This window comes from Zea mays, chromosome 8 (assembly GCF_902167145.1).
Source record: "Zea mays cultivar B73 chromosome 8, Zm-B73-REFERENCE-NAM-5.0, whole genome shotgun sequence".
In the NCBI taxonomy this organism is placed as follows: domain Eukaryota; kingdom Viridiplantae; phylum Streptophyta; class Magnoliopsida; order Poales; family Poaceae; genus Zea; species Zea mays.
The window spans coordinates 137,729,552-137,750,644 of NC_050103.1; the positions used below are offsets into that span (position 1 = coordinate 137,729,552).

At 42.0% G+C, this 21,093-nt stretch overlaps 1 protein-coding gene and 1 pseudogene across 2 annotated transcripts; one reads left to right on the forward strand and one right to left on the reverse strand.

Moving 5' to 3' along the window:
* Positions 1-4,175: 4,175 nt before the first annotated feature.
* On the reverse strand, positions 4,176-5,099 carry LOC100277183 (AT5g02160-like protein). Its single transcript, NM_001150824.1, has 2 exons — positions 4,686-5,099; positions 4,176-4,545 (listed from the first exon to the last, which is right to left on the reverse strand). The coding sequence occupies exons 1-2, from the start codon at positions 4,949-4,951 to the stop codon at positions 4,407-4,409; spliced, it is 405 nt and encodes a 134-aa protein (NP_001144296.1). The 5' UTR covers positions 4,952-5,099; the 3' UTR covers positions 4,176-4,406.
* A 4,334-nt stretch (positions 5,100-9,433) lies between these two features.
* LOC109939342 (uncharacterized) lies at positions 9,434-16,644 on the forward strand (annotated as a pseudogene). Its single transcript, NR_157371.1, has 12 exons — positions 9,434-9,764; positions 11,620-11,666; positions 11,746-11,964; positions 12,568-12,775; positions 13,000-13,065; positions 13,246-13,426; positions 13,600-13,770; positions 13,883-13,996; positions 14,414-14,496; positions 14,723-14,837; positions 15,321-15,395; positions 16,051-16,644. The product of NR_157371.1 is annotated as an uncharacterized protein (transcript).
* The last annotated feature ends 4,449 nt before the right edge of the window (positions 16,645-21,093 follow it).

Sequence of the window (21,093 nt, forward strand, 5' to 3'; positions counted from 1 at the left end):
GCGCCCCCTCTTGGGCCTTGGAAGGCCCAACCGCTCCCCCCCCACCTCCCCTTTTTCCCCAATTCTCTCTCCCTCCCTCTCATTTTCTCTCATTTTCTCTCCCCCACCCTAAGCCGCCGCCGCCCCTACCCCTGCCCTAAGCCGCCGCCGCCCCCTGCCGGCCGCCCCTCGCCGTCGCTCCCCAACGCCGGTGAGCCCCCCCTCCTCCCTCTCTCCCTCCTCCCTCCCTCTCCCCTCCCCCTCCTCTCTCCCCGGCCACCGCCCTGGTCGCGCGCCCCAGCCGGCCGCTCGGCTGCGCCCTGGCGCCCCCGGCCAGCCCCCAGCCGCCCCAGCCGGCCGCTCGGTCGCGCCCTGGCGCCCCCGGCCAGCCCCCAGCCGCCCCAGCCGCTCCCCGGCCGGCCGCTGGCCGCGCCTGACCCGCCCGCCTGGCCCTTGGCCGCGCCCCCTGCGCAGGGCCGGTTCAACCGCCCCTAGGGCCGGTTCAACCGCCCCCCCCTCTGTTTTTTTTATTTTTTTTTATTTTTTTTATTTACTTTCTGCGCTCATAGCTATTTTATTTTAGGTAGGCTAATCATTGTTCATGCCATTGAAATAGGAAGTTTAATTTAAAATTCCGTTATACTAATTGATTCATGTAGTTAATTGTTTATCTCGTGCAATGTTGATCAACTTAAAATGATTAGGTTTCCATTAGTGTATATGTAACAGAAGTCTTTTGTTAAGAACCAATTGTAATTGATCGTTAGTGCATAAGATTTAACCCCCTGCGAGACCCTTTCCCGTTTCTTTCTAACCATAACAAATGCGATATCAAATGTCATACTTGATGCATACTCACTTTATTTGTTCCCTTGTATGGTGTACTGTTCTTTTGTATTAAATATGTGGATGGATGTATGTATGTTTGCGCTCGCATAGAGAACGATCCGGTCGAAGAGCCCGAGGAATTCGCAGGAGAAGCCCCTGAGCAGCAGTCGGTTGGTGGAGGCAAGTGTCCTTTGACCTATCTCTGTCCTATTCATTATTTAATTCACCTCCCGCTTTACACATTTATGCCTAAGGATTGACTAGCTTTTGTTATCCATGTCCTTGTTTACCTATTTGGGTCGGATTATTACTGCTTAGTTTGATGCTATTGCTCAACTTTAATCAATGAACATGATGTGGTTATCTATGATACGCTGTTTTCCCGTTCTTATTTATGATTATACTTGTGGCATTTAAGGGGACTCGAGCGGTTTCTCGAGTGCCTCTCCGTAAGGACCTGTTCAATGGATGACCGCCCGGGAAAACAGTGCAACCATGAGGGTGGAATGGGGTGCCCTTAGCTGAATAATTAGAGGATCCGGGGTGTAGTTCGCTTCGCCGTCGTGCCGTCAATGGGGCTCGGTGTATGCGGCTCGCTCTGCCAAGGTTGATTTGTCCCTTGGGGAGGAGTGCGGTACATTTAGGAAACCTAACGGGTGGCTACAGCCCCGGGGAATCTTTGTAAAGGCTTCGTAGTGAATCCTTGGCCATTCACCTCGGGAGTGAATAAGGGTCTTGCAAGCCCGGGCCAGAGAGGGAATCACGGCTTGTGGGTAAAGTGCACAACCTCTGCAGAGTGTTATGAAACTGATATATCAGCCGTGCTCGCGGTTATGAGCGGCCAAGGGAGCTCCAGTGATTAGTGATACTTGATCAGAGATACTTTGGTACAGGTGGCAATGAGATTGATGGTTCTGATTACGATTATGGTATTGGTAAGTGGTATTCTTTCCGTTTGGAAAGGATACATTGGGCTAATAACTTGGGTTAATGTTAAAACCTGGCTTTCTACTAGTAAGTAATAACCTGACCAACTAAAAGCAACTGCTTGACTTATCCCCACATAAAGCTAGTCCACTACAGCCAAACAGGATACTTGCTGAGTATGTTGATGTGTACTCACCCTTGCTCTACACACCAAACCCCCCCCCAGGTTGTCAGCATTGCAACCACTGCTCAGGCGAAGATGAAGTTGTGGAAGGAGACTTCTAGGAGTTCCAAGACTACGACGAGTTCTAGGTGTGGGTTAGCGGCAACCCCCCAGTCGGCTGCCTGTGAAGGCCGCGTTATCTACGTTTCTTTTCCACACTTTGATTTATTGTAAGAACTATATGGACGTCTCAGACGTATGATGTAATCGACTATTTCCCTTATTAATACTATTTTGAGCACTGTGTGATGATGTCCATATTATGTAACTGTTGTGTACGTGAATAACTGATCCTGGCACGTACATGGTTCGCATTCGGTTTGCCTTCTAAAATCGGGTGTGAGAGTACCCAACTTGTAGTTAAAAGAATAGTGTTAACAATCTAGTCACGTGTCGCATAGCTCAATTGCTATGTGCGCTCGTGAGAGTGTATGTGACTGTTTGATTGTATACTTAAGGTGCCCAAAATGCCACACATTTTAAGCCACACTTGCCTAAGGTTAGGTGCTCAAATTTTGTGCACCATTTGCCACACCTAAGGAAATATTGCCATACTTTTACGTGTCGTTGATGAGTGGGGCCTACGCAGTTGGAGAAAAATCTTGCCACTACTGTGGCTATGCAAACCAAACACACATCTAACACTGTCTAACCTTAGATGTGGCAAACTGTGGTAAGCGAGGCAGCAAACCAAATAACCCCTAAATATTAATGTCTCGAGTTTTAATATTTAAAACATGAACCTATCACCGAAACCGACAGTGGTAGTCTGAGCTGACATTGATAGTGGTGAGGGGTTAAAACCCAGCGGTGATAGTCTATTCTAACATATGTCACCGAAACCAGTAGTGATAGTTTAAGGCTATCTCCAACAACTTATTCATTCTCATTTCTTATTTCAAACTGCACTCTACATGATAGCACAATCTACAATGCAAAATAGTGTTTTGCACAGTTATATACACGATCTGCTTACCATAGCTTAAGCCTATTCTGAGGTAGAGTAATTTCTAGGTTGAAATATATTTTATTATTGTATATATTTATGAAATGTTGTGCAAACAATTAGTTGATGATCAACAAATGATCATCGAGTTGTATTGTTGTGTGTGGTACCACTTGTGTTAGATGTGGGCTACTACTTTAACATAGGAGAGTTCTTATTTGCTACCACTTTCATTGGGAGAGTGGCCATACAAAAGTTGATATATTGGAAGTATGGTCCAAAGTGCAAGTGCAAACTGATGACCAGCTGCCTCGATTGAATGCAGCTGGACCCACTTACTAATAAACGTTAAAACAAGGGATACAATATAACCAAACTTAGGGATATCAATTTAACCCGTAAAGCCGAAATTTGACGGGTACCCCGACCCGGTGGGTGTGGGTATAGGTGAAGATTTTGACCCGCGGGTGCAACTCATACCCTACCCAAAGTTTCGCAGGTGTGGACGTGGGTTCCTATTTCAAGTTTTCAACCCGCGGGTGAACCGAACCCGACGCGAAATTTTGTTCATTCTTTAATTTGCATGAAAATATTTAAGCCATAATAGTAATTATTTTGAATAAGTAACTTGACTAATGATTCATAAAATATTTTGTTGTTGCTCAACATGAGAAAACTTAAAATTAGTAGATATAACTCAATTATTATCGGTGTTAAATTGCTTATAGCTAAATTATTATTTAAAAGTGTACGCAGAGTAAAAACCCGCGGGTGACCCGAAACCCGGATTCTGGCGCGGGTTTGGAATTGCACCCGTGAGTGTAATCACGAGATGGTTTAGTAGACTTCACAGGTGCGGTCACGGGCGGGTTTTTGCTCAGCCCGACTCAAACCCGACCCATTGTCATTCCCTAATCAAACAACCAAAACTCACAAAAAAATTAATATATATATATATATACTTTAGTATATACTTTACTAATGTATCAAAAATTTAAGTTCCAATTCATCCTATGGCTAAAGGTATAATAAAGAGAAAGTTCTACCATTTTTTATTCTTTCACATCGTATAAATTTTTCGTCTTTTATATCTTTTAACATAGGATGGATTATAATTTAGATTTTATACATTGGTAGAGTATATAATAAAGTATTTCTATTAATATTTGGATATTTTTTCAGAACTTTAGATAGTTCGGTTGCACGAAAAGCTTGATTGCACAACAGTTTGATCTGATAGACATACATATATTGAGAGACATCACTAGCACATACAACAACACCACCGACAACAATGTTATTGCACAACATCGTTTCTGACAAAGCAACAGGTTATATTACAGACCAAATTAACACTCACTCAGCATATACATTCAGACATTGTCGGAGAGGAGATTTAATTAAGAGCTTATACAAAGGAGCAGTTTGGTTGGTCCATGCATGCACATCAGCACATGTATATGAGCTTAGTACGTAGCATGCATGGTGGATGGGATTATTTAGCTACTTGTCGATCTGTCCGAGCTTGCCGAGGCCGTTGCAGTTGGGGCAGACGATCTGGGCCTCGTCCTTCCTCGCGGCGTTCGCCCGCAGCGTCGCGCCCGCCTTTCGGATGAACCCGGCGCCGTCGCACTCCGGGCACCTGCAAATATATATATGGCGCGCGTGGCCGGCCAGTCGCCATGAGTTGATGCATGCATGCATGGCATGCCATGGCAGTAGCAGTATATATATTGATGATGGAATCGGATCGATGATGGCGTTGCCGTTGCCGTTGCTTACGTGTCCTTGCGCGAGAAGAGTATGGGGAAGGCCGTGCCGACGAGGGCGACGGCCACCGCGCCGGCGATGAGGTACGTGTTGCCCTCCGCCGCGACGTCGCCCACCGCCGAGACCGCGACAAGCCGGCCGCGGCCGCCCGCCGCCGCCGTCGTCCTCTTCCTCGTCCTTATCGTCGACGGCGGAAACGAAGACGCAGCACCGCGTGGTGGCCCGCCGGCGGCCGAGCAACGAGCAGTTGCGGCTCGCGCGTTGACGACGGCAGCCATTGTTGCTAGCTAGTTGTCGGTGGTTGGCTACGGGTCGATCGACGGAGCACTGGCCGGCAAGAGATGGAGTGAACGGAGGTGGCTGGCTAGCTAAGCTAGTGAAGGATTAAGGATGGAGAGGTGGTACTGGTGGCGACCAGGATGAATTGCGACCTCACAAAAGTGGGTCGCGGATAAGCGAGGGAGGGGAGTGGGGAGGCACGTCGCTGCCGCCTGACTGGTCGACCCATGCTGCGACCGTGATCCCGTCCCAACGTTTCCATCTGCTGAATAACCACCGTGATCCTCTGCTGAGTCAGCCAGTCCTTGTCAGCATGACCAGCTTCCATGGTCTGGTTGTTAGGAAGAAACTTCACTATATAGATAACTCGTGTTGTATCCAACTGGATTTCTTCATTTGTATGGATAAAAATTTAAAAGATAAATCTAGCTAGTATGGTGATTGTAACGAACGGACATGCATAGGCTCATATTGTAAAGTTGGGCTTGCACTAATGATTTGATTTATGAATTTTAGACAAACCCAATTCACCTCTTTCTTTTCTTTCTTAGATATATCATGATCTTTTCAAAGGGCAGGGGACATCAGTATCGTTTATTCTATTAAACTAAACTAAGTTGGTCCTTCTACAACCAGCAATGACAATAATCACACATCATTGTTGGTTTAAGATACCGGCAGTGATGACTCCTCGATCGCTATCGATTTAGTTTGTAGCCAGTAGTGATGCACCTCTATCACTACCGGTCCAATACTTTATTTGCTTTGTAACCAGCGGATGGACCATTTATCTCCAACTTCTGCACTTGTCTCCCTTTGTTGCAGCCAACTTTACCGAAAATTAAAGGGAGGTGCCCAAGCCTAGGTCCTCATCCTCACATGGGGTTCATGAGCGACTAAGAATCATATAATATTTGTACTATCATTATCTATACTACTTATTAAGACAGTAACAGTAGTCTGTCGTTCTGCCGTTCGCTAATCTACACCGTCCGTCCATCCTCCATCGTTTATCACAAATCCCGCCGCTCGATTCGAGGTCCACCGCCCGCTCGACTGTCCCCCTCCCGAGGCTGAATCGGCCAACCACTCGTCCATCGCCCAATCGTCCATCGCAACGCCCTCCTCCCCCGCTCGACCCTCGTCCAACCGCCGCCGCCCATGCCCAAAGGTCCTTGAAGGCGCGGCGCGATGCCAGTGCGGTCCTTGAAGGCGTCAGCGCCCGTGAGCAGCGCGACCTCATCGACCTCGCTCCAGAGCTTCTGGACGGCGCCGAGGCGGCGGCAACCGAGGCCATGGCCGTGGCGAGCGTGGCAGAATCCGGGGGAGCGGTTCGGCTTGCGGTCGCTCTTGCGCGAGGGCACGGCGGAGCCGTGGTCCGCGGCGCGCTCGCGACGGGAGCTAGGGTTAGGGTTCGGGGAGCGGCGGCGATCCTGGGAGCGGCCGCGGGACTTGGAGCGGGAGGTGCGTTTCTTGGAGCGCGGGGTGGAGGCGCGGAGGCGCGCGGCGGCGGCTTCGTCCATGGCGTGTAGGGAAGGCCGCTTGGAGGGCATCGGCGGTGTGGGGGCGAGGGCTCTCTCCCACTACGGCCACGTCTGGCGGCAGCAAGAACAGCTACTAGGGCTACCTCATCGAGGAGGAGAAGGGGCAGTGGCAGGCACTTTTCTCCCACCTCTCACATCTATTCCACACATCCTGTGGAGACTATAAATCACAAGTTATTTTACAACTGATCAGTATGACATAGAAACTATTTTATTTTTTTAGCATTCACAGCGTCCTACAAAGATAATGCACTTAGTGTGAGTGGTTGATAACCTGAAATTTTAATGTCACCTAGTGTGTCATGATGCCACTAATACTGACACAACTATATCTACTTTGCTGCTATCAACAAGCAATTCTTATACCGATTTTCCACATTATGCCATGCAAATGGACAACATGGATAAGGAATTGAGGTCGTAAGGTTATCGAAGCAGTTGAACAAGCACTATGCAGTCTATGCTACAACTGCTATTCAGCAGCATCACTTAGGATTTTGAATCGAGATCATCTGTCAGTAGTTATTTGCATAATTTCACTCAATTCATTGTGTCACTATTTCATTCCGTCATGTTTCCATAGATCTTTGACAATCTACATACTTGCCGAAGCACTTCCTGAAGCTCGTCATGCCTATCTGCTCCTGGATCGCCCGCTGTGCCAATAGCTACAACTCTCAGGTTTGTTTTGGCGCACTGCTTGTTTTAATTTGTCAAGTGCTTCTTCTTCTTTTTTTCTCTTGTGTATTGTATAAAAAAATGCTGGACATACTCGTTTGCAATGTCGCTGACTACATAGACTTTATTAACTCATCTGTTTTTGACTTAAAAATAGCTTCTCCCACTAATCGTTTGATATAGGTCCTATAGAAAATTATGAAACAGTTTGGTGAAAAAAGAATGTAGCAGTAAAACTTACTGATAAACGCAGGAATACTAGGAATTTCGAAACAAATGGCTTTGGAAATATAAGGAAACAAGATCTAATGTTAAACTGTAGCACTGCATGGACACCTCTGGGTGGGGCTAACAAACTAGAAGTAAGTGAACCAATAAAAAGGTGAAATTGTTTATCCTAACCTGCTAATCTTTTGTACTATGATGTCTTGCTCCTGGTTGGTCCTGTTCAGGGAATTATACTACTTCAACTCATATTTTTGCTGGATTACATGTTTACGTTTTGGAATGTCGTGTAATGCTTCTAAAGCTTTTGGCGCTATTTGGAGGGTTCAATAGAAATTATTTTATTGATTTTTTCAGAACGACATATTATAGGTTTTTTATGTTCATCAAACCTCAGCACCTTTGCATTCTAGCATTGGTAATGGATCTATCAACGCCCAGTTCATATAATACGCTGTGCTGTAGATGGCAATAGATCCAGAAATGTTTTTTGCGTCTTCAATAGAACCCTGTGTCTGGAGTGTCAGCGAAAACAGGTACGCTATAACTCTCTATGTGTACTCCTATTAACAACAATTTCTATATTATTAACCTCTAAATATAGTTAGCATGCCCAAAAGGTTTACCAAAATTTAATTGAATAAGATATTTTTTACAAATCTTAGTGTTGAACTATTAACCTCAAGGAGACAGGTAAGCATCAGTATCACTTAAATTTTAATGATTAGTCATTGTAATAGAAGTTTTGTGTTAACATTTTGTTGATGGATCCTACTTACTATGTGCTAATCAGCAGCTTTCAACAATGCTATTTGTTTACTGCGTCATCTGAGTTATTGTTTATTTCTCCTTTCCCCTGTACACGGAGCACAGAAGGCCACCAAGTTGATGATCACAAGCTTTGTCCACGGTTCAGACGGCCTGGGAAACCAGGATTTCCCTCCATCAGCTACCAAGCCTGTAGATCAATCGGCTGCTGCCTTCCTGGTTGAGCAACCAAATCTATACCCTGGACAAGTTACCATTGTCGCCCTCAGTCCACTAACCAACCTTGCTCTGGTTTGCTCTCCTCTCCTTCGCGTTGGTTAACCACTACAGTACATACATTGGTTGCACATATCAGGTGCATCTCTTGCAATCTAGCTTGTATGACCTCTTTTAGTTGATTTTTTGCTGCCGGTCTCTGTTTACCTAGACAGTCGAGCTTGACCCTTTGTTCTCGAAGAATATATGGCAGATTATTTTTCTTGGCGGTGTGTATTCAATTAATGGTAATGTGAACTATGCAGCTGAGGCAAATGTGAGGGTTCTCTTCTAATTTCTTCGATATGTTCTTTAGTCCTTAGTTATCATGTACCTAAGTAGTTTCACTAGAGCTCTGCAATGAGCTGGTAGGTACCACGATCGAGAGAAATGATACAGTAGCACTATTTTAATTGGAAATGTATCATCATGGGGCTCATGACTCCCAAATGAATTCAGAGAAAAATATGTTTTTCCTCTATATTGGGTGATGCTTAAACAGTGCATCACTTTGCTTGAGTCATTAATATTGGCTTCATGTTTATTCATAGATCTTTGGGGATCCTGACGTGGTAGGTAGATATTGTGTTCACCCGCGGTGCTGATATTTTGGCTATGGTACTAATTGTAACACATCAAGTAGTTTTAACCCGTAATTCTGCCATATTTAAGGGTCACATTATTTCTGCTCAGGATGTATGCTTCATATACTGAGATAATGCTTCTTTTATAACCTACTTCTCATTAGTCAATGGCAATCTCTACTACTCTATAAGGGTCCAGTGTGGGCGTCCACACTGGTACCGTGCCCCCGCCCCCAAAATTCTCGCCCCGCCTCGCTCTCCGTCGCGCCATTCCAGGGACCCTCCATCGCCGCCCCCGCCATCATCGCGTCAGCGCCCGCGCTCCGTCGATGGAAGGCGCCATTCCAGGGACCCACCCCAACCCTGCGATCCTCACCCTTCCAAGGATGCCCCGCACCCATCTCGTCCAATCCCTCCTCCCGCCTCACCCGCTCACAAGGTCGACGACGACGAATCTAAGGACGCCAACGCCACCCCTCTCTGAGCTCCCTATGGCCACTGCGGGTGAGTGCCTCTGGGTAGCCGGTCACCCCTCTCTTGCAGCCTCCGAGCTTCGGCGAACGCAGAACTGGCAGGGCGCGACGGCCGACGCAATGTACGTGGGTAGCCGGCGTCCAATGTCGGCCGCCGCTGGCGAGCGCCCCCGGCGCGGCTGCCCAACCAAGCTCTGTCCAGATCTGACCGTCTAGGGCGAGGTGACCCCCTCCTGGCGGCGAGCGAGACAGCCCCCACTCCACCCCACCTCGCAACAGCCACCGGTACAGCCCCCTCCCCTACTGGTATAAGCGGTTTGCATCACCTTTGACTGGATCTCTACTTCCTCCACAAACTTGTCTAGCGTACCTTGAGTGACCTCGTTTGAGGCCTTGACAGCCACCTCGGTCTTGTCAGGTAAATTCCCTTTGTGAACCTCACCAAATCATCCCTTGCCAAGAGACAACGAATTGTTCATGGTTATTTTGCCGAGTTCATCTTTTGTGAATATTTTTAGAGTTTTCACGTTTTAAGCCTCTCACTTCCATTCTTTATCTCGATCGCTTCTAGTTCTATCTGCTTCAGCATATAGCATAGCATACCCCAATTCCAAGTATGAAAAAATACGGAATCGCCAACAATGATTCCAGTAAAAAATATGGCAGCAGCATATACAAATCAAATAAGTTTGGTGGAATAACTGCAACGCCTAAATAAGAAGTTCAAATCAAGATTCATGTGTGTGAATAACTGGTGGCCTAAGCTTTTAACATAAGCTAAGGATTACAAAAATTTCAATGGTTTGGACCATGGTATTGATTAGCATTCGATAATTACCAACTTTTGACAGCAGCCTCTTATTTGATCCATTGGTTACGTATATCCTCTATAATAGTAGAGATATAAGCTGAGTTTTTTTATCTTACCAGTTTCGGTAATACTAGATTATGCCCTCTCTCATATCTATAAACAGCCCCGAACCATCTGCTAATAAAAAGGGCTTAATATTAGGTGTATCTTGGCAGATAGGAAATATAAGACCATACAAGAGAACCACATGTTGTTACTAGACAATTAGGTTATAGCTACAAGTAGTCATATGATCTAACAATTTAGTTGCTTGGTAGCTGTACAGTGTGCTGTCGCTGGGCTTTATTTTCTTTGTGGTGAATAAAAGCAGCCCTCACCACTCGCGCACAACCACAAGACGTTTATTGCTAGATTTGACAATGTCTCTGTGTTCTAAATCCTAAATCTCTATGGTGTAGTGCAGCACAGAAGGTGCTTCGTCCATTGCAGGTTTGGCGTGGAGGCGAGGGGCAAAGGGAGAGATTACTGTATTTGCCTGTTGATTCTAAAAACTAAGAAGAAGAAGAAAATGATTCAAAAATTCAATTTGAAGAACCACAATGCATGTGCTGCTACCTGCTATGCATGCCTTCACTGCATTCTTCTTTTGTTATGTTACAAGTGCTTAATTTAGTACTGAACGGTGTCACGAGCAAAGAGCTTACACCTACAATTACTATGTCATGATCAAGTAGTCTGCTACCTGCTGCCTTATTCAGACAATACATAAACTACAGATGCCATGAAGAAGCCACCAACTTGCTGGTGGAGTATCTAGAGTCGTTCGCATTGACTACTTGATCATGTTTGTTTTTGCGCTTATCCTTATAATAGGTGAGGACATTATTTAGAGTACTTGTCTTTTTCTGTAAAGTAGTGGCCATTGGTCAACAAAATATTACCTTTGCCAAAGAATTAGGAGATGCAACTGCATGTTGGTCACTTCTCTCTTTTTCCTTGAAAACCTGAAAGTTCAATTTACTTAGAAACTAGATGAAACACAAGTTGTTATTTATCCTCAAGTAGATTAATTACCACTAAGATAACTAAACACCATATAGGTATTCACCAAACAGTCACTGTAAGTCGATAACTCTGAAGTCCAAAATAAGGCATGTTGTAGAAGCAATCATTCAACTGTTTTACTGATATTAGTTCAGTTCTCACTAGCTGATGGGCAGAGGTTTGATCTATGGTGTAAATAGCTATTTTTTCTTGTTTATTTGCGTAGTCGTGATCTTGTTTTATGCAATCATATGTACTTACCATTTTGCATCGTTTGAGGTGCAGATCAGTGGAGCGCACTCAAAACTGTTGGATTTATTTTGGAACTTAGGGTGTGTTCATTTCTGTGTCGCATTCATGGTTCCAAATTGATTTGGGTTTGGTGTTCATTTATCTTTGCATGTGTTGCAGTGAAGGAGGAATGGGTGGAGGGACGAGCAAGATGGCAACGTTCTATTGAAACAAACTGCCTCGATTATTAGGCTATCATTACTAAACAAACTACCTTTATCGTCAACCTACTAACTTCCATATTCTTCACATTCAGCTTTGCAAAATTTACTTGACTGGATTTTTTAGCTTAACATATAACTCAGGGAGACATGCGATTTTGGGACGATCAAACTGTTGGTAAGTAAATACTTGTTGGCCTGTTGCTCTTCTTTTAGCTATAGCTGACCATAATTTTTCTTGGTTGAGGAAACTGTAGTTAGTGATAGCTCAATATTTTGTGTGTAGAAACCTGTATAAAGTATTGGACATGTATTTCATAGTTTTTGTAACTTATAAGGCTATGTAAGTCACAGATTAACTCTTCAAAGAATTATACAACAAAGAAATTAGCGCTCAGAAATGGGATCTTTGCATTTTTAGTCTTGCTCATTTTTTATTATTCATGTATGACTCATGGTTTTCTAGAGAAAAATATTGGACCGTTACAATAATGCTAATATGGTGTTAATCTAGGATTGCTCATTTTGAGTATTCTTGTACGACTCATGGTTTTCTAGAGAAAAGATCTTGGACTGTAGCACTACCTCCACTTGTGAGATCTGGACTTCTGTAGTTATATGCCATAGCAACACTGAAAGTGACAATGTTTGAATGGTATAGTTCTTTTCCTTGGTCGGTGATATATATTCACTTGATGGTATAGCTCTGCCAAAAGCACAACAGCTCGTGCTTGATCCACAAAAAATAGGATGCTCATGTGATTGTATTTTGATTTTTTAGTTTTATTTTTGTTGCATGTATAATCCAATCGCCGAGATCGACCTCTACCGTCTCGAGCCATAGGACCTCCCCTCCCTCTTCAACATCCGCAGTCACAACGCCAAGGGGTAGTTCTTCGCCCGTGCGGTCGAGGCGGTCCCAGCAACAGGACCAACCACGCACACGCCGATGGGGTACTGGAGATCCGGACGGAGTAGCATTCTTGCTGGTAAACCCTAGACGTTGTTTCTCCTATTCTCCAAATTGTGTTTTCGCTACAAAAAAAGTGAGTTTTCAGGCCCAGGGTCAGCCCACTTCTTGCGCAAGTTTGTTGTTGGGAACCAATGGAATCCGACTATTCATTTTTCTTGCGGATGGTCGTGTCGGTGGGGTCAAGAAAATTCTCTGGAATTTGGCACTGATAAGATAGAAATGCATGTTGGGGCTGTACAGGCCAACGATCGAGCTCTTGTAGTCGATGATCTTATTGCCACCCGTGTGCAGCTGTCAAACTTATCGGTGAGCTCATTTTGTGCTATATTTTTTTACTGTGTTGTAGGCTACCACAGTTATCTAAATGTTTTTTTATCGTTGGGAAACATTTGAGACGATGCTTTGATTTTTTCTGAAGTTGTGTATTTTTAAATTCGTGGTGACAATCCACTGCCTAGGTCACCTAAAATTCGTGTGCAACTGCAGGAGATGGACGATGAAGCGTTGGATCAAGGAGATGGAGGTTGGATCAAGGAGATGGAGGAGGTGGCCGCCACGGCCACCACTTCCAGGTCGATTATGCCCTTTAGGGCCATCCAGAAGGGCAAGCCGTTGTCGGTGTCCTTGGCATCGAGAAGAAGTCCACCCCTAAGCTCTAGAACTCCAGGTCAGCACCTGCACCTCCCCCTCCCTTCCTTCCACCAGATTCTAGATCTCTTGATCCCGACACCAGTTTTCTTGGATCTATTGGCGAGTTCATCGACTCATGATCATCAGAACACGGTTGCAAGAATATCTCTTCTGTGATTATGCGTTGATGGCTCTACTCCTTGGCTCTAGGTGCTCGCCGTGGCCACAAGCGTGTAGTCCCCCGACGCAGAGAAGAGGAAGGGCATGTGGCGTAGTTAGAGGGATCTGAACCCTAGCGGTCGTCCGCCCGTCCAGATCTGTGACCCGCCCTTCTCGACGCTTCGGTGACATGAGTGCCTGGAAATCTAGGGAGGCGAAAAGGTGACATGAGTGCTTGCAAAATGATCGCACAGGAATACTTGCTAAGTTGTCATTTCTTTTCTCTGGTACAATAAATCTGGTCATTGGATTTAATTTGTTTGCTTGGTTGTAGGTCAGAGTTCAGTCATGTCATGCTTGATTTGAGTTCTGTGCCAGATCAAAGCAAGTAGTAGTACGTGAGAAGTTAACCATGAACAGACACCCTTTTTCTCTTTGTGTATCACAGGTTGGTCTGAGACTAATCTTCTTCGATGAGTACCTTGATGTGTATACATGCCATTTCTTTGATCAGTATGTGAATGAGGATGCTATGTTTCTGTCTCAGAATTCAAACTTGTGAGAACTTAAATAGCAAAGACAAGAAAATTCTAGGCATACTTTGCTTTAAGCCGTTTGAAAAGCTCTCCATAATTTTGGTTCCCATTTCATCTGAAAACAAACCTCGACAATGTCTTGTATTTTTGGTGACCTTTTCATTCCTTGCTAAACAAATACCTTGCTGATTGTTTTGTTATTGCATCTGTATCAATTCTCACTGGCAAAATACATTTTGGTTCCTTATCGAGTGTTGATTTTACTGTTCCTTGATATTGCATAGATATTGTTATCTATGTTGATGTTACAACGAACTATCTCATTCCAGATTTTGAAACTTGCTGAGAGGGAAAAACAAATTTATGGGGAAAAAATGTGACACTGAAAGCCATTTGCTTCCAGCAGCTTAAGGTCAGTTAACCCTGTTTCAGTATTTTGTCCAGCTAATTTACTTGCTCCACACAATTGTTGAATCACATTGCTTATGCATTTGTGGACTGTGCTACATATATTTATGAGAGAATTTTTATGTGTTGTAGAAAAATTTTCTCACCTTGTATCTGTTTGGCCTTTTTTCTAGCAATGGAAGAAATAACTCATGACCTTTCATATTTTGTATATTCATGTGTTTTCACAGAATTGTTGCGGTAGATGCAACTGAAGAGGGTCTTCAAGTAAGTAAATCAACTACTACAATGGCTCACTAAAAATGGTCGACAGGACAGTTTCGGAACCTTATTGTTGTTCTTCAGGTAAATATGATCACATTATTTTTGGACATGCATAGTTAGAACTTACTCCTAAAGCTGATGAACATTAGTCAGAATTACTTGGTTGTCTACATTGGTTCAACTAACAGAAAACAAGTATATTGCATACCGGTTGTAATAGTTCGGAAATGTTATTAACCAGCAATATTGTAACTTTACGCGCTTAGGGAAATTTGTGGATAAATTCTATCACAAGGTAAATTCCACAGAGCAAGTAGAGAAAGTATCTGTAGGACAAACTTAGGGAATCAGAAACAATCTGTGGACATAGGCAGAGGCTCACACATAGACATAGATGATAGGTGCCTACCATCTGATCTGTACCGAAAATATTCATCAGGTGAACTGAAGTGATCATGCGTGTTTTGCCTAAGCTGGCATTGGTTGAAGCAGTTAGCATGCATGTGTGTTGATATGAATAGAGTATTTACTGAATGTCTTCGTATTTGTTGTCCAACTATATAGAGAGAACATCGACAAAGGAACTTGAAGCTCCGTAGGCGAAAGGATCTCTAGAAACGACTAACTAAATTCTCCTAGGTATCAACAACCTTCTCTTTTTTAGATTTTCCTGTACTTTTCATGCACTTTTCAGATTTCATTGTAGTTCTTAGGATGTGAGTTCATGGGCACTGATATTTAGGTATGCACAATTGATTATAGTCTGAGTGTAAATTTTCATTAGGAATTATTGGGTTGTTGCAATTATGATTGATTCCTTATTTATAGAGTGAGAGATCAAGGGTTACAATGAGAATATGATGTAATTTATGCTTAAGTTTTGCTAAACCGATAACAACTATGCAGTTAGTCTGTTTTTTCTCTGCTTGCAAAATTTCTATGTTTTTGTTTCCATGTTTAGTTTGATGTGGTTCATGTGTTTCATTCTATATTCATAAGATGAGAATCATCGTTTTTTTAATTTGTAACCAGAGCATAGCTTATTGAATTTAGAGATGCAAAATGTTTTGTTGGGTGCAGTGTGTCAGTCTGTCTTGTTCTGGACAAACTCGCTATTCTGTTAGGTTCATAGAAGCTACACATTCATCAGCTGTCAATTTAAAAAAAAGGAATTCCGCTGTGCACACATGTATCTGTGCATTGCAAGAATACTGCATTAGTCTGGTTTGACTGTTAGTATCTGATGCTTTAATGGCCATACTTACGCCTATGCAATTTGATTCTCTCTTTCCAGGTACTACTCTAGGGAGGATGCTGAAGATGCTGTCAAATACATTAGTGGAACAATGCTTGACGATCGTCCAATCCGTGTTGATTTCGATCGGGGCTTTGAAGAAGGCAGACAGTGGGGCCGTGGACGAAGTGGTGTACAAGCTTTACAAACCATGATATGTCCGTGCGTTGTAGTAGTAAGAAAGAACTAATGTTCACAGTTAAAAAGTGTGGAATGAGAACCGACATTAAAATAGGAGAATATATATAATGTGGGTTTCATACATATGTTCTATGTTTCACATCTACCACCGAAGGCCAAGTACATTTTGATATACTAGCCTAAAATGTTCTGCTGATCTGATATACTAGCCTAAAATGTTCCGTTGATCTGATTTTTTGCTACACCCTGCTGCCCTCTACATTTGGATTGTCTGTATTTTGATTTTTTAGTTTTATTTTTGTTGCATGTATAATCCAATATGTGATTGTATCTTTTGATTCCTGGAAGGATAGAGTTTGCACTAGAAGAGGATGCTCATGTTGTTGGTGACTGTGTAAAAGTACCTTTCTGTAATTATCATTGTCTATTGTTTATAAGGATTAATGTTAAAGAGTTTTAATAGTTTTTTCCTTCCTACTTCCACTGTCTGAATGTATACACATGTTACATGTATGATGCATGCATCATGTTCAGAGCTTCCATCTCTCGTTCCAACTTCTGATATACAACATTATTGGAAGCTTTCCTTAAGTATTTTATTCGTATTAATCTGAATATGTTCCTTGGTTATGAACTAAAAACAACAATTTAAATTCTATATTGGTTGCAAAGAATATGCCGTGGGATATCAAGTTTAGTGATAGTTGTTCTTTTTATGCAATCGTCGTGTACTAACTTTTTATCTAATAAATCGTGTTCTTAGTCACTAAAGTTTAGGAGGTGGGACCCAAACACCCCCATAGTTACTTGAATGTTACTTATCAATAGTGAATAGGATTCGCTTAGTAACTGCAAGAAAGTAAGTGAACCTAGGAGAATTCTGTGATTATTTCTTTTTTACCCCTTAGCTTGATATCAAAGGTTGATGACACCTTCACTTGATGCAGATGCAGACAAGACTGAATTAGTTCCTACTTCTCCCCATCAATTAGAAATGGGGACTATAGAAGATGTCCGAACAGAGCCTGATGTCTCACAGGAACAAACAACTAAAGAAAATGGAAGCCAGACAACCTTTAGCTATGAACGATTGATATCAAAGTCCACTGACCCTGTTAGTGGGATAGACAACAAGCACAGAGAGGTTTGTGACTCCAATGCACATTGATAAAAGCTCTCTCTCTCCTGTTACCTCATTTCCTTGTGAAAGGGCTGAGTATTTGTAGAAATTAAAAAAGGGGACTTTTTTGAGCAATTTTCTTGAATCTAGACCAATTTAGAACTGGCGAATTTATTTGCATTTAAAAGCAAACAAACACCTAGATTCGCCTCATCTGAGGCTCAGGCGTTCAGCATTTACTTCAGAATTTCGATAAAACCTTTTTTTGTTTGTAAACATTTGTAGGCAAAATTATTCACAATAAAGAGTAAATAGGTAAGCTTTGGAAACTTATTATAGACTTTGCTTCAAGGTCTTATTTCGGAGGTAACCTCTGGTTACTAATATCCCAGACTTACAATTTGAAAAATACCAGCCAGTCAGGATTGCTGCAATTACTGTTAGTCATGAAGAAGATGAGGTGTAAAAGGTTATTTTGGAGAAGAAACAAACTGGCATGGAAAAAGGAGCCAAGATTTGATCAGAATCACAACCAAATCCTTCTCTTATTTGCATTATGCTAATTTGATTCACCATAATGCTTACCATTCATACTATTATGCTTGTTTTTTTCTCTTTCGTAATCATCGAAATGGTCCACTTTTCAAAGTTCAAGCCCAACTTAATTTTTTAAAGCAAAAATGTAGCAGTACTTAAGGTTTTATCTATAATTTATCAATGGATAAGTGAGTTCTATTGCTCCAGTTTAGAGAGAGTCTAAACAATTTTGAGTATTTTGAAATTCTAGATGAGCTATAAATTTCCTACAGGATTATTGGGTTAGAAGTTCACGTGTAGGCATCACATCTGTGTGCTTTTGGGTTACCCACTTAGGTGGATTGTCTGAGTCACTCATGAAATATTATTGTGTACCATCACAACACATGATTTCTAAGTGTGCAAGCAAGCTAACGACGACTTCGACTAGCTTAGCGCCATGGTCACTGTGCTGCTCAACCTCGTCAACCTACCCCTCCGGTGAGGTGTGGGGCTGCCAGACGCCTCCTGTGAGGCTGACATAGCTGGATACTTAGTAGTGGATCAATAATGTACTTTGCAACTGATTACCTTGGTTTTGTTGCATCGCGTACACCTAACTATCAATTATTATGCTAGCACAAAAATTGAGGAATGCAGCAAATAAGGTATCTTTTCTCACCTATCTTGTTAATGCAGTCTGACAAGTACTTGAGAAATGGAATGGTAGTATGTTTTTGTTTCTTAGGTAATTAGTTCACCTTATCCTTAGATCTCTAAGTTTAGATTTGAATTTGCTTGAAGTGGATGCTCCCTCATCATAATTTTGTCCCGTGTAACCAGTGTCGTTGCCATTAGAATTCTCCTATACAGACATCTATGCATAAGGTTAGCCCTTCCATTCTTCTATTCAGTGTTGTTTCCTTTGTTTTGTTTTTGGCCTCTTTGAATGAACAATAGAAATTTTGCCCATTGTGTCCCATCGGTAAAAGAATATAAGGCAACATGGCGCTCTTAGTTGTTAGATCCCATAAAGGGAAAGGTAAGTCAAGTTAGAATTTATTCAGACTGTCATGTAATTGTTGTAGGACCTTTGTTTCATTTTTATGCCACACGATGATTTATCACACATGCTACTACTGGGTTGTGAAAAATAATTTCATTTTGTCAATGTGCCTCAAGTCAATCTTTTGAATTTTATTATCAGTCTAAAATACTTATTTGTTGTTTGTTTATAATGGCTGGAAATATTCATTATTACTGACCTGACCCATAAGACCTAGCTGATTGCTCAAGATAGTTATGCAATTAAGGGTTTCATTCTAAATATTCATAAACCTGGGATCCTATGTTGCATGGCAAAGCACCCAAAATCATTCTGACTTTATGCTTGATAAATTGATAACTGGCATATTAGTTGTTACAGTCAAGCATCATGATTATGAATCTAGATTTTATTAATGAGTCAAGCATCAAGTACTTATGTTAAATACTCTTGCTTGCATGGACTTCTTGAGCGAAAACACTATGTGACGCTGTTTGCAGGAGACATACTTTGCTACAGATTCTCAAGGAGACAACAACACAAAATCATGTATGATGCTTTCTTTCTTCATTGATTTTACATAAATGTTTGAAATTTCTTCAACAATTTTTTATGTAGATAAAACATAGTACCAAACATGAATGGCTTCAAGGCTAGCAAATGTTCGAGGACACTTGATCTGCACCAATGAGGACACTTCAAGGTGTGTTTTTAACTTGTTCATCCTAAAATCTGTCATATTTTGTTGTTTGTAAATGGATTGTTGTATCCATCTGTAGTAGATTTCATGCTTCAATCGCTGAAATTAGTTTGGGCCAGCTGCTGTATCAATATATACTTAATGTCATGGTTTGAAATAGCTACGATTTGAGTAAATTCTGTATTCTATTTTTAAATGGGTTGTTGTATGTTATGCTTGAATGCTGAAATGGTTTGGATTAGTTGTTGTCTCAATCTTTCCAGTTGACCTTTGGCGAGCAAAACACAGAGAAGCAAGCACATGCCATTCTCGCTTATTCTTTGGATCAAGGTGCCAGTATCTTAGACACAGTAGAAATTGTCAGTATCGATTCCTTCCTTACTATTATTAACTATCCCTCTCTTTGTTTTCAAATCAAGTGATGGGATACACTTCTCCATTTTTCCTTTTGGCTTTTACTACCCAGTTCCAACTAACAAGGAAAATCGAGGGTCAACTGATCTTTATATTATCAGGTGGATGCAATCAAAACCAAGATGCAAGGTAACCTAAATGGATTTTAAATTTTATTTTAGATTGTTAAATCTTTATTTCTGACTACTATTGTTTTATGTCGGTTCTGATTACAATGTGCATGTACTCCATATATTACCCCATATATTATTTAATTATCACTTTATCAGATATAGTTCATTTGGTTAATTTAATGCTACCTCGTTGTAGTTGCAAGTCTGGAACGACCGACTACCATTCAATGTTGCAAGTGATTTCTATTGTTAAGAAGCTATGAGCGAAAATTTTGTGTCTCAAGTATGAACGCTTATGCTTTTCTGGATTAATTGAAATGTCTTTCATGTAATGGTCAACTACTAAATCAGTAGTTTCTTTAATACATCATGCATTATCTAATTATTATTTTTTCTTATTAAATTGTATGTTGCTGCTGCTCAAGGATTTGAAGCATGAGAAGCGTTGCGGGGGAGAAGCTTCAGTGCAACATTGTTGTTCTATAGGGATCAACATCCTCAAGATCACTTGGAAAACTTTCACGAAAAACTTGTAATGCAAGCATATGTTTTATTGGAAAAGTTTTCCAAGCTGAATTTCTAAAAGCCTCCTCACTGCTTTAGTTATGCTGAATTGGAATTTGCAACTAGGGGTTTCTTACAAGTAAATTTCTTAGCTAAAGGTGGATTTTGGTCTGTTCATCGACATGTCCTTTCTAATGGTGGTAGTGTTTGTTAGCTACAAATCATCAATCAAAGATAGTAATTATATTGCATCACTGTTTTGTATCAATTTTAAGCTGTCGTAGCAACGCACGGGCACCCTACTAGTGCATTCATAAGACAGGAATTTGCAATGTTACTAAATTGAAAGACCAATTGTGTAGGCATGGTGCACTGCACATTGATCTTTCTTCTTCTATCGTATGATGTGACTTGTGATTGCTTTGCCAATGCGACCTACATGGAGGTAAGAAATCCAATTTTTTTACTGCACAGTGATGTACAAAAAATA